General features: G+C 39.1%; 1 protein-coding gene across 3 annotated transcripts in view; it reads right to left on the bottom strand.

Annotated features, from left to right (window-relative positions):
• NUP155 (nucleoporin 155) overlaps nucleotides 1-14,672 on the bottom strand; it is an 86,987-nt gene that overhangs the window by 17,555 nt on the left and 54,760 nt on the right. For all 3 annotated transcript variants that reach the window (XM_078365560.1, XM_017969951.4, XM_078365559.1), the window contains 5 exons: nucleotides 9,805-9,899; nucleotides 5,960-6,090; nucleotides 2,621-2,812; nucleotides 1,204-1,342; nucleotides 54-189 (listed from right to left, as the gene is read on the bottom strand). In XM_078365560.1, coding sequence (XP_078221686.1) covers nucleotides 54-189; nucleotides 1,204-1,342; nucleotides 2,621-2,812; nucleotides 5,960-6,090; nucleotides 9,805-9,899 — 693 coding nt within the window. The remainder of the gene's footprint in view (nucleotides 1-53; nucleotides 190-1,203; nucleotides 1,343-2,620; nucleotides 2,813-5,959; nucleotides 6,091-9,804; nucleotides 9,900-14,672) is intronic.

Genomic DNA, 14,672 nt, shown 5'->3' with positions numbered 1-14,672 from the left:
AAGAAAAGTCTGTATCCATAAAGATGACAATCTGATAAGGTAATGGAATGTACCTTTCTTGGAAGGCCTGAAGTCCAGTTATGTCTTCTTCTGGTTCTCCATGTTTATAGAAATGAAGTCCAAGACCTTGAGGATCTTTTTTCTCTGCAGCCGTAAGAGAAAGCTCGACCACACCCTCATAAAAACGCACTGATGGGAAAGAAAAGAATGAAGACCTATGATTTACTACTAAGTTGGACACATTTTTCCTTAGCTGGCACATAAAAATAATGATCATGGTTATATCTCTACTGTACAATAGCCACCCTGCTGACATAAAATATTTCTAATAAGTCTTCAGAAGAAAAAAGTCTTAACAGGCCTAAAAGGCACCTGTTAAATATACTTCGTCATTAGGAAAAAAGATCATATTTCAAATAACAAAAAAGAAGAGTGTTAGTTCCCTACTGGGGGGAATAACCTTGGGATTCAAAATACCTGTGCAACAGTTACAGCCTTTACATTATGTTAAATTTGATTTAAAGTAATTTTTTAAAAAGTAGGCAGATTATACCTTAGAACTTTATGAAAAATTTTAAATATCTGAAAAATAAATATAATCCAGAAAGCAATCTAAAACATACAGTAATTTAACTGAGCAAGAACTTAAACTTTAATGTTAAAAAATTATACATTTTGGCCAGGTGCAGTGGTGCACACCTGTAAGCCTAGCACTTTGGGAGGCCAAAGTGGGTGGATCACCTGAGGTCAGGAATTCTACACAAGCCTGGCCAACATGGTGAAACCATGTCTCTATAAAAATATGAAAATTAGCTGGGTGTGGTGGTGCATCCTTGTAATCTCAGCTACCTGGGAGGCTGAGGCAAGAGAATTGCTGCAACCCAGGGAGGCGGAGGCTGCAGTGAGCTAAGAGCACACCACTGCATTCTAGCCTGGCTGACAGAATGAGACTCCATCTCAAAAAACAAAACAAAAAGTTACACATTTCAAGAGATAAAAAGAACATTATAGCTTCTGCAAGTCAGTGTAGTAATCAAATATTGCAACACGATAATACAATGATACCACATTCCTACTCCTTTCATGTGGCCTCTGATGTTGAAAGAAGATGTGGATCTGGAAAGAGGCTTCATTAGCTTGCTTCATTCATACACTATCACTTGTGTTTTGAGTTAAAGATATGATGAACATCTTATTTTTCACCTTGTCTATACTGAGCACAAACATTGGAAAGGTCCACTTGATTGCTGATTTTTTGATATTCTTTTAATGATTCCCTTAACATTCTTTCTTTTTCAGTCTTATTTTGAACTTGCCGAGAATGCTGGAGAAGCTCATTTGCCTGAAAGAGGAGAAAACAAGAACTTAAAAAGATATAAAATCAAGCAGACAGATGATTCTGTCAACTAAGTTTTAGTCTCTGTCTAAATTTATATATTATTATTACCATTAAAAATGAAAACAAGTCTACAAACTTACTTCTTAATTTTAGGCAGAAAAGTTTTTGACCAAAAATTCCTAGCTATTCTTAATTCCTTTCACAAATATGTTAAGCAAGAGAGCTTTTGTCTGGTAATTCTCTTGCCTTATCAATAAGGCAGTCCATGTGACACTATTTTTTCCACCTGTAGGAAAGGATCAATAAAAATGCCCCCATTAACTCTAATTCACCAAAAGATTTACTTAAAGTTTTAGTACTCTTCCTTAACTTCTAAGGAGATAAAGTATTCCCTAATTTGTTACATTTCCTTAATTTCTAAATTTAGTGATTTTTTTCTTATATTTTCACCTTTAGCTTTTTAAATATGGCCTAGAAACACTGTCAAAGATTCTTATGGACTGGGCGCAGTGGCTCATGCCTGCAATCCCAACACTTTGTGAGGCTGAGGTGGGCCGATCACCTGAGGTCAGGAGTTCAAGACCAGCCTAGACAACATGGTGAAACCCTGTCTCTACTAAAAATATAAAATTAGCTAGGTGTGGTGGTGCATGCCTCCCAGCTACTTGAGAGGCTGAGGCACGAGAATCACTTGAACCTGGGAAGTGGAGGTTGCAGTGAGCTGAGATCATGCCACTGGACTCCTTCCTGGGTGACAAAAAAAAAAATTACTTATGAAAAACTTAAAGGAAGGTTGGGCATGATGGCTCACACCTGTAATCCCAGCATTATGGGCGACTAAGGCAGGAGGACTGCTTGAAGCCAAGAGTTCAAGACCAGCCTGTGCAACAAATTGAAACCCGTCTTTACAAAAAGCAAAAAAACTAGCTGGGTGTACCAGTGCATACCTGTAGCCCCCAGCTATCTGGGAGGACTACTTGAATTTAGGACTTAGAAGCTCCTGTAAGCTATGATCACAGCACTGCACTACAGTCTAAGCAACAGTGTGAAACCCTGTGTCAAATAAATAAATAAAAATATTTACAAAAAGAACAGTTAAGTTTAAGAGTATACACATGGTTTAAGAAACCACATATTCCAACCCCTTTCTTAGATGAGGATTCGGATGCTACGAGAGGTAAGGAGATCTAACTGAGCTCCTATATTAAGTAAAACAAGATGGTTCCTCATACCATGATATCTCCTGTAACAAACAATGAAATAGGTAATAAAGTATCATACCTTAGAACAAATTGCATCATCAGTGCTATACAGAAGTGGGCAGATATCCTGTAAATGTAGACTAATGCCATCAACAGCGGCATTATCTCTGATGTAGCAGTTGATAAGAGAAGCAATTAATGCCCCTGTGAGTTCTTTGTCCCTGATTACAAGATCTTTAAAGGTGGTGATCTTCAGCTGCTCTTGAAGTTCCTTAGGCGCATAAAAGAAAACATTTTTCTGTCATAATTACAGAAATATTATATTTCTCAACATAATGAAATTATTTTAATAACTTAAAATAACCTAAACATTAACAGACTCTATAATTGAAGAGCAAAAATATGTTAATTAGTAGAAAAAAATGTTTGCAAACTTACATAAAATCATACAGAGTTGAAAAAGAACCTACAGTAGATCTAGGTCCAAAACTCTCACTTTCCAAATGAAAAAAGTAAAGCTTAGGTAGAGCCAAATCTCCTGGCTTTGGTTATAAAAAGGAAAAAACAATCAGTTGGCTACATTTGAACATCTTGCGCTTACATTTTACTTTTTCCTAAATACTGGCAGAATTCCTTTTTTTTTTAAGATGGAGTGTCACGCTGTTGCCTGGCCTGAAGTGCAATGGTGCAATCACGGCTCACTGCAATCTCTGCCTCCCTGGTTCACTCGATTCTCCTGCCTCAGCCTGCAGAGTAGCTGGGATTACAGGTGCAAAACAGTTTTTTAAACTGTTTTTAAAACGAAAAAAACAGTATGTGCTTAAAATAAACAGAACCGCCAATGAAAAGCCACAACTATTCATTGGACACTACTGGAAAGAATTAGGAGATTGCCTTCTAACTTTGAAAAATGGTATATAAGAGTCAAAATTAAACATTTTAGAGTAATCAAATATCCATAAAAGAAAAAAATTTTTTTTTTACAGAATTACAGTTAATAACGAAGGAAGGAATCACAGACTTAAAATATTACTCTTTTGGCCGGGCACAGTGGCTCATGCCTGTAACCCCAGAACTTTGGGAGGCCAAGGTGGGTGGATTATCTGAAGTCAGGAGTTCAACACCAGCCTGGCCAACATGGCAAAACCCTGTCTCTACTAAAAATAGAAAAATTAGCCAAGCGTAGTGGCACATGCCTATAGTCCCAGTTACTTGGGAAGCTGAGGAAAGAGAATTGCTTGAACCTGGGAGGCAGAGGTTGCAGTGATCTTAGATTGAGCCGCAGTACTCCAGTCTGGGTGACAGAATGAGGCACTGTCTCAAAAAAAATTAAATTAAATAAATATTAAAAAATTATTAAATTATTAAAATAAATAAATAAATATATTTTGTAATTATAAATGAAATAACAAATTCCAGAAATGATTATCAATGGATCATTAAAGTCTGATGGAGAATTCCACAATGGCAGTATTAGACTTACTACTTGAATCCAACATCCAACTTAGTATCACTAAAAAGTAAGACAACCAAACCTTTTGTGTCTTCTAAGATGGTCTGATGAACAAACCACTATCTATGAAGTATTCTATTATTCCTCAAAAAAGGACCTGAACCAAATCAAGCATATATAGTAAACTTTCATTTTATACAAAATGCAGGAGATAAAGGAAGAAGGTCACTACAAAGCGGGTTTAAAAAAAAAACCTTAGAATGTTCTTAGAATGCTAGACATTCTACTGGATTGATGCCTAGATTTCTACAAGGCGACAAGCAAGAAAAGAAAAAGACAAACCATGAGTGAACCAATTAAACCGTTTAGATCCTGATCTGATTGAACCAATCTGTGAAAAGACATTTTTAAGGCAGAGAAGTTTCACTATTTTAAAGGCTAATCAAATATTGATAGTTAATTTTGTCAACTATCCAGCCTGGAGATACAGTGAAACCCCATCTTTGCAAAACAATACAAAAATCAGCTAGGTGTAGTGGTACATGCCTATAGTCCCAGCTACTCGGGAGGCTGAAGTAGGACAATTACTGGAGCCCAGGGAGATCAAGGCTACATTGAGCCGTGATCACGCCACTGCACTCCAGCTTGGGTGACACAGTGAGACTCTGTCTCAAAAAAAATTGGTAGCCGTGATAATGACATTGTTGTTATCCAAGGAACTGTCTTATCTATTTTTTGTTTTAGAAATACAGTATCTTGAAAATGCTGAATGAGTCAAATGTATGTGGGAGTTACAGTTTTTGCTCTACTTTCATATATGTTTAGAAATGTTCACAATTAAACAAAAGGAAGGAATACATTTCCTCTTTATATCGTATCTAACATTTAGATTAATGTTGATTATCCTTATCCTTAGAAAGGATTCAAATGTGGGCCAGGCTCAGTGGCTCACAAGGTCAAGAGATCAAGATCATCCTGGCCAACATGGCGAAACTCTGTCTCTACCTAAAGTACAAAAATTTAGCTGGGGGTGGTGGCACGTGCCTGTAGTCCCAGCTACTCCAGGAGGCTGAGGCCAGAAGAATTGCTTGAACCCGGGAGGCAGAGGTTGCAGTGAGCTGAGATCATGCCACTGCACTCCAGCTTGGCGACAGAGCAAGATTCTGTCTCAAAATAAACAAAAAAACAAGAAAAGGATTCAAATGTAAACAGCAAAAGAAATGTGAACCATTCATTTCCTACAGTGATAAACATCTTCCTTTAAAGTAAGAGTTTTGTTTTTTTTTTTGTGAGACAGGTTCTCACTCTGCCACCCAGGATGGCGTGCAGTGGCACAATCATGGCTAACCAGAGCCCCGACCTCCCAGGCTCAAGCGCTCCTCCTCAGCTTCCCAAGTAGCTGGGGATACAGGCATGTGCCACCACACCTGACTAATTTATTTTTTATTTGTAGTAGAGATGGGGTCTTGCCATTTTGCCCAGGATAGTCTTGAACTCCTGGGCTCAATGATCCTCCTGCCTTGGCCTCCCAAACTGTTGGGATTGCAGGCATGAGGCATGGTGCCCAGCCAAGAGTATTTAATTTAGGCTGTTGGGACCTTTGAAACTATATTCGAAAGTCTGTGTGTCTATGTCAATCTACATTTAAGGGTAGTGAGAAATCACTTTTATCAGATTCTCAGAAGGATCTGTAGCCCAAAGAAAGGTTAGAGTCCACTGTTTTAAAAAAATATGTTTTATAAAGTAAGATTTCATTCACAGACATCTATAAAGTTCTCATACACTGTAAAATCCTGTGGCTTTGACAAAATAGGCCCCCCACGGTACTACACTTTTGTGCAATTTTCCTGTAATATAACCTAAACGCTTCCCAAAATAATTGCCTCCCAAAGCCAAAATTCTCATGCAAAAAAAATCCAAAGACAGTATTAATAGTATAATCACAAAAAAGTTTAAAAACCTTACCTTCTGAAGTTCTGCCACAATGACAGTGAATTGATGTTCACAAAGAAGTTTCCATAAAGCCAGGGCCTGGTATGATTTTCGAACCAACTGCTGAATTGCCTGAAGTGAACTCTTTTCACTTAGTTGAGCCTCTAATGAGAAAACAACTAATAAACTATTATAAAATAACATAGGTCACGTTGCTTTATTTCGAATTAAAAACTATAGTTAAGGTTGAAATCTCCATTGTTTTTCTCCCAGCCTCCATCACAGACAACCATGATTATCAGTAGTATTTATGTTTTTATCTTCTCCATGTACATATATATATACTTCTGTGTTTGTGTATGTACACATAAACCATAAAAATATTGCTGTATTTTTTAACAAATACACCATCGCTCTTTCTACTCAGTTACATGTCCACAGGCTATCTGCATTGATAAATATAAATCTAGTACATTTATTTTCATTGCTGAGTGTTCCATCATGTAAGCATACCACAATTTAGCCCATTTTCCATGTGGAGGACATTAGACTGTTTCCAGTGTTTTGATACTAAAACAGTGATGCAATAAATATTCCGTTTTTTGAGACAGAGTTTCGCTGTTGTTACCCAGACTGGAGTGCAATGGCACGATCTCGGCTCACCACAACCTCTGTCTTCTGGGTTCAAGCAATTCTCCTGCTTCAGCCTCCCAAGTAGCTGGGACTACAGGTGCACACCACCATGCCCAGCTAATTTTTGTATTTTTAGTAGAGATGGGGTTTCACCTCGCTGACCAGGATGGTCTTGATCTCTTGACCTTGTGATCCACCCGCCTCGGCCTCCCAAACTGCTGTGATTATAGGCGTGAGCAACCGTGCCCGGCCGCAAAAAATATTCTTAAAGAACATCCCCTAGAAAGTATAGTCCAGTTAGGCTAGGACTGAGTTTCTTAAACCCTACATCAATGTGCGCTGGTGAGTCATGAAATCAATTTAGTCATTATAACTTTTCCCTTACCCCTCAAATATAGAAAGTAGAAAATAATTTTAAAAAGAAAGAAATATGAGAGTATAAAGCAGGTAGAATTATTTCAGAAAAATCTATTTCTGTTTGTATGTTTGTTTTTAAACATCTGAGTCATAATGTAAAACATATTTCTTTCTTTCTTTTTTCTTTGTTGAGATAGAGTCTCGCTCTGTTGCCCAGGATGGAGTGGAGTGGTATGATCTTGGCTCGCTGCAGCCTCCTCCTCCCAGGTTCAAGTGATTCTCCTGCCTTGGCCTCCTGAGTATCTGGGATTACAGGCATGAGCCACTATGTCCAGCTAATTTTGTATTTTTAGTAGAGACGAAATTTCACTATGTTGGGCAGGCTGGTCTTAAACTCCTGACCTCAAATTATCTGCCCGCTTTGGTCTCCCAAAGTGCTGGGATTACAGGTGTGAGCCACTGCACCCAGCCATGTAAGATATGTTTCTTACTGTCGGAAAAAGTTTGAAAAAGAACTCCTCTAAGGATATATACCTAGAAATGACACCATCACCTTTAAAACTATATGTTTAGCTTTTACTGAATATGATCAAATTGCTCTCCAAAGCAGTTATTTCAGTATAAACTGCCAGCAATTCAAATGCTCCTGTTTGTATCAATCCTCACCAATGTTTAGCAATGTCAATCTCAAAGCCATACTGAAATATCATTAGTGGCTCAGAAAAAAAAAATTGCAAAATGGTGGCTGGGCACAGTAGCTCATGGCTGTAATCCCGGTACTTTAAGAGGCCAAGGGCAGATCACTTGAGGCCAGGAGTTTGAGACCAGCTTGGCCAACATGGCAAAACCCCATCTCTACTAAAATACAAAAATTAGCCAGGCATGGTGGCACACGCCTGTCATCCCAGTGACTCAGGTGTCTGAGGCACAATTACTGCTTGAACCCGGAAGGTGGAGGTTGCAGTGAGCTGAGATAGCACCATTTCACTCCAGCCTGGGCAACTGTGCAAGACTCTGTCTCAAAACAAAATAACATAGAGCAAAACAAAAACAAAATTAGAGGATAGACAAAAAATTTCAACTTCTTTTTAAAAGAAGAAAAAATTTAAAAGACAAAAAAGAATCTGCAAAACGATGAATAGAAATCTAGGGTTCTGAGAAGGAAAGACAGTAGCTTGGGACAAAAGTAAATGGCTGAGTCTTAAGAAAGTTCTATTGACTGGGTGTGGTGGCTCACGCATGTAATCTCAGCACTTTGGGAGGCCAAGGTGGGCGGATCACCTAAGGTCAGGAGTTCAAGACCAGCTTGGCCAACATAGTGAAACCTTGTATCTACTAAAAATACAAAAACTAGTTTGGTGTGGTGGCATACACCCATAACCCCAGGTATTCGGGAGACTGAGACAGGAGAATTGTTTGAACCAGGGAGGTGAAGGTTGTAGTGCAGATTGCACCACTGCACTTCAGCCAGGGCAACAAGAGCAAAACTCCATCTCAAAAAGAAATAAAAATAAAATGCAGTAGCTGCTATGAAACAGCATGGCAGTTCATCAAAAAATTTAACAGTTCATTACAAATTGATAGAATTAATATTATAACCACGTTATAGCAATTCCACTTCCGTGGATATATGCAAAAGAACTGAAAGCAGAGACTTTAATTTGTATTTGTTCAACCACATTAATAGCATTATTCACAATAGCCAAAAAATGGAAGTAACTCAGGATCTATTAGCAGATAAATGGATAAAGGAAGTGTGGTATGTGGGTATGTGTGCACATATACACATACACACAATAGAAATTACTCAGTCTTAAAAAGGAAGAAAATTCTGACACATGTTACAACATGGATGAACTTTGAGGAGAGTATGCTAAGTGATATAAGCCTGTCACAAAATGAAAAATTTGATTTCATTATAATAGGGTACGCTGAGTAGTAAAATTCAGAGATATTCAGATAGAATGGTGGTTGTCAGGGACCTGGGATAGGGTAAAAAAAAATGGGGAGTTATTGTTTCTTTTCTTTTTTGAGACACAGTCTGGCTCTGTCACCAGGCTGGAGTGCAGTGGCACGATCTTGGCTCATTGCAACCTCCGCCTCCCAGGTTCAAGCCATTCTCCTGTCTCAGCCTCCTGAGCAGCTGGGACTACAGGCATGCGCCACCATGTCTGGCTAATTGTTTGTATTTCAGTAGAGACAGGGTTTCACCATGTTGGCAAGGCTTATCTCAAACTCCTGACCTCAGGTGATTCACCTGTCCTGGTCTCTTAAAGTGGTGGGATTACGGGCGTGAGCCATTGCATCCACCCCAGAGTGTCGTCTTGGAGAAGATGAGAAAAGTTCTGGAGATGGATATTGGTAATGGGTACATAAAATGAATATACTGAATGCCACTAAACTGTACACTTAAAAATAGTAAAATGTTAAATTTTATGATATATATATATTTTACCACAATAAAAAATAATAATGAATAGGTGTGTATCATGTTTTCTGATGGAGGAGGGAACAAAAATGTGTATGCTAAAAAGAGTTAGGGAAATATACAATATCCATATTATCCTACTTTCCCAATTACACTTTTTTTTTTTTGAGGCAGGGTCTCACTCTGTCACCCAGGCTGGAGTGCAGTGGCATGATCTCAGCTCACTGCAACCTCCATCTCCCAGGCACAGGTGATCCTCCCAACTCAGCCTTACTAAGTGCTGTTATTACAGGCATGTGCCACTACCCCTGGACCCAGTCACACTGGTATTTTCATTACAAATATATGCGTACAGACAAAGTCATTGAACTGAACATTTAAAATGAGTGAATTTTCCTATTGAAGTGATACAATTTTACTGGGATCATTTACACTTAACTGCTGAGAAGCAGTAATTTACCATGAAACTTCCTCTGCAGCTCCTGTTGCATTTGCTGGGGATTTCCATTTTCAGGACGCATGAATCCTATCAGCCTCTGCTGCACTTTAGCAGTACTGAAACAGACATTGCAGAATATGTGTGTTTATAACAGCTTTATTGAGATATAACACATATTTATACAGTATAATTCAAACATTTAACATGGATAATTTAAAAAAATAATTCGTAAGGTTGGGCAACTATCACCATAAGGGCTGGTTGCCATGAAAAAAAAAAAATCGACAAATTTAAGAAAGAATTCTTGGAATTAAAAATATTATGACCAGAAAAAATTTGAGACAGACTACACAGATGCTACCTAAAATGACTGAGATTAAATCAATTAAATGATCGAGAGCATCAGCTATAAATTTCCTAATCTATAGAAGAAAAAAGATCAAGCAAAAAGGGAGTAAAAGAGAAAAGGAAGGAAATTATGGAAGAAACAAGTTAGATACAAGAGAGTTAGTATGATACTCCAAAAAGAATGGGACAGAAGAAATATAGATTGAGTGTCAGGCGCAGTGGCTCAGGCCTGTAATCCCAGCACTTTGGGAGGCCGAGGCGGGTGGATCACGAGGTCAAGAGATCGAGATCATCCTGGTCAACATGGTGAAACCCCGTCTCTACTAAAAAAATACAAAAAATTAGCTGGGCCTAGTGGCACGTGCCTGTAATCCCAGCTACTCAGGACGCTGAGGTAGGAGAATTGCTTGAACCCAGGAGGCGGAGCTTGCAGTGAGCCGAGATCGCGCCATTGCACTCCAGCCCGGGTGACGAGTGAAACTCCGTCTCAAAAAAAAAAAAAAAAGAAATATAGATTGAGTATCCCTAAGAGAAAAATCTAACATCTGAAATGCCCCCAAATCTGAAACTTTTTGCAGATCAGCACAATGCTCAAAGGAAATGCTCATTGGAGCATTTTGAATTTTTGGAATAGGGATGCTCAATCAAAGTATAATCCAAATATTTCCAAGTCCAAAAAACATGAAAGCTAAAACACTACTGGTTCCAAACAGCTTGGATGAAAAACACTCAGTGTGTACCACAATATATAAAAATCAATAGAAGAAAACTGACCAAAGCCAAGATTTCATCCTAAAGGCTGACAGCTGTAAAGCAGATATACCTAAAGACATCATGTTGTGATTTTGAATTTCGGTAACATAGGGAGAAAAAGCAAAACAAAAAACACACAAAAAAACTTTCAAAGTAAACACCAAGTCATTTACAAAGGAAAGAGAATCATAAACTACAGGCAATGTACTATTTCACCTACAACATTTTTGGGAAGAAAATGGTGTAAAGTGTATACGAAGATCTGAGAAATGGTCTATGCTCTTAAAATCCCATATTCATTGGGCAATAAAAAGGAACAAAGTATTAATACATACACAACATAAATCTCAAACATGAGCCCCCAAAACACACTAAGTAAAAGAAGCCAGACTCAAAGACCACACACTGCATGATTGTTTATACATCATGTCAAGAATAGGCACATCTACAGAGATAGAACAGATCAGTAACTGTCTGAGGCTAAGAAGTGGGAATGGAAAGTGACTGCTAATGGACATAGGGTATGTCTCCTATATAATGGAAGTGTGCTAAAATTGGATTGTGATGATGGTTGCACAATTCTATAAATGTATTGAAAGTATTTGAACTGAACTTTTAAAATTGAGTGAATTTAGTGGTATATAAAGTAGACCTCAAAAATTTGTTAAAATAATTTCCATACTCAATGAAACTAATGTTACAGGAATCTAGGGGTTGGTTGAAATTAGGACATGTACTGATGAAATTCTATTATTTAAGAAGAAAATGATATGATCATCTCTGTAAAATGCACTAAACATTTGACAAACTCACTTACTGAATACGTTACACATATTCAAGAAGGGCTGGTTGTGGGTGGCTCATGCCTATAATCCCAGCATTTTTTGAGGTCAAAACAGGATCACCTAAGCCCAGGAGTGTGAAATCAATCTAGGCAACATAATGAGACCTTGAATCTCCAAAATAGGAAATAAAAAAATTAGCTGAGAATGGTAACATGTGCCTGTAGTCCCAGCTACTTTGGAGGCTGAGTGGGGAGGATCACTTGAAGCTGAGAGGTCAAAGCTGCAATGCGCCGTGTTGGTGCCACTGCACTCCAGCTTGGGCAACAGAACGAGATGCTGTCTCAAAAAAAAAACAAAATAACACCTCAATAAGGCTGAACGCAGTGGTTCACGCTTGCCTGTAATCCCAGCATTCTGGGAAGCTAAGGAGGGAGCATCACTTGATGCTAAGAGTTTGAGACCAGCCTGGGTAACACAGTGAGGAAATTCTATCCCTCAGAAAAAGAAGGAAAAAAGAGCCAGGTGTGGCTGCACATGCCTGTAGCCTCAGTTACTCAAGAGGCTGAGTTTGAGGTTGCAGGGAACAATGATCACACCACTGCACTCCAGTCTTAATGACAGAGCAAGATTGCCTCAAAGAAAGAGAGAGAGAGCGAGAGAGCGAGAGAGAGACAGAGAGAGATTAGAGAGATTAATTTGTGCAGAGAGAAGCAATTAGAGCTAGAAAAGAAAAAACTATCTCTATTTGCAAATTATAAGACTGCATATGTGAAAATTCAAGAAACATCAATGAAAAAAAACCCTGCTAAAAACCAGAGAGATTGATAATTAAGAGAAATTAGAAGTAGATTAGAACAATTACAAATAATTGCAGATGTAACGGTAAAATTTAACGAACTGTTAGAGTATTAACAAAAGACCACAATGTTAGGGGAAAAAAAAACACCTAAGAACATCTGACAAGTAAAATTTCAGATAATTTGGAGGGAGATGGATAGCAGTAGAAGGCCAGGAAATTTAATAGATTTTGTGAAATTATTAATGTTGACTGAGATGTACGTCTGTTAGAATTTAAAACTAACTTATAGAGGAAGAAAAATCCTATGTAGAATTTCTTAATTGGTGTTTAAGGTAGAGAGAGGCCTGATCACTCTACTACAATAAGGAAATGGGAAAGGGAAGAAAGAAAACAAAAGACACAAATTCAGGATAGGGAGAAAAAAAAATCAAACATTTAACTAGGCCAGATGCAGTGGCTCATGCCTGTAATCCTAACACTTTGGGATTCTGAAGTAGATGGATCATCTGAGGTCAGGAGTTTGAGATCAGCCTGGCCAACATGGTGAAATCCTGTCTCTACTAAAAATACAGAAATTAGCCAGACATAGTGGTGTGGGGCTATAGTCTCAGCTACTTGGAAGGCTGAGGCAGGAGAATTGCCTGAGCCAGGGAGTGGAGGCTGCAGTGAGCCGAGACTGCCCCACTGCACTGCAGCCTGGGTGTCAGAGCGAGACTCTGCCTCAAAAAAAGCCAAGCCAAACAAAACAAAAAAAACCACTTTTTTTTTTTTTTTTTGAGACGGAGTTTTGCTCTTGTTACCCAGGCTGGAGGGCAATGGCGCGATCTCGGCTCACCGCAACCTCCACCCCCTGGGTTCAGGCAATTCTCCTGCCTCAGCCTCCTGAGTAGCTGGGATTACAGGCACGCGCCACCGTGCCCAGCTAATTTTTTGTAATTTTTAGTAGAGACGGGGTTTCACCATGTTGACCAGGATGGTCTCAATCTGTTGACCTCGTAATCCACCCGCCTCGGCCTCCCAAAGTGCTGAGATTACAGGCTTGAGCCACCGCGCCAGGCCTCAAAAAACCACTTTTAACTAATCCCAATAAAATGGGAAGGAGGTAAATTCTCCTATTTAAAAGATAGAGACAGCCACGCATGGTGGCTTATGCCTGTAATCCCAGCGCTTTGAGAGGTTGAGGTGAAAGGATCACTTGAGCCCAGGGGTTGAGACCAGCCTGGGCAACACAGCAAAACCCTGTCCCTACAAAAAATCAGCTGCGTGTGGTGGTGCATGCCTGTAGTTCCAGCTACTCAGGAGGCTGAAGTGGGAGGATAGCCTGAGTCCAGAAGGTCAAAGCTGCAGTGTGCTGTAATTGTACTACTGTACTCCAGCCTGGGTGAGACCCTATCTCTTAAAAGAAGATAGAGATCTAAAACTGGGTTTAAAAAGTCAAAGGCAAAATAGATCCACATATTGTTTAAGATAAACTGTTCCAAAGATTAAAAATAAAGGAAACTGGCATAACTTTTGCAGGAGACAACTAAATACTAGATATTTACACTTTATTTATTTTTATGATTCTGATTATTGTTTTTTTTGAAGACGGAATTTCACTCTTGTTGCCCAGTGCAATGCTGCAATCTCTGCTCATTGCAACCTCTGCCTCCCGGGTTTAAGCAATTCTCCTATCTCAGCCTTCTGAGTAGCTGGGATTATAGGCATGTGCCCCAGTGCCCAGCTAATTTTGTATTTTTAGTAGAGACAGGGTTTCTCCAGGTTGGTCAGGCTGGTCTCAAACTTCTGAACTCAGGTGATTCGCCCGCCCTGGCCTCCCAAAGTGCTAGGATTACAGGTGGAATTATGGCTGGGAGGCTGAGGCAGGTGGATCACTTGAGGTCAGGAGTTCAAGACCAGCCTGGCCAACATGCAGAAACCGCATCTCCACTAAAAACACAAAAATTAGCCAGGTGTGGTGGTGCACACATGTAATCCCAGCTACTCAGGAAGCTGAGGCAAGAATCGCCTGAAGTTCGTAATAAGAGGTTGCAGTGAGCCGAGATTGCACCACTGCATTCGAGCCTGGATGACAGAGCAAAACTCTGTCTCCGGGAAAAAAAAAAACAAAAAAAACAAAAAAACAAAACACATACACACATACTAAGTATGAACAATGTTACATAAAAGTATACTTAATTAGACCCTATTTTTTGCTTTTAAAT

Source organism: Callithrix jacchus, chromosome 2, assembly GCF_049354715.1.
Source record: "Callithrix jacchus isolate 240 chromosome 2, calJac240_pri, whole genome shotgun sequence".
NCBI classification, from domain to species: domain Eukaryota; kingdom Metazoa; phylum Chordata; class Mammalia; order Primates; family Cebidae; genus Callithrix; species Callithrix jacchus.
This window is presented reverse-complemented; position numbering and strand designations above follow the sequence as displayed.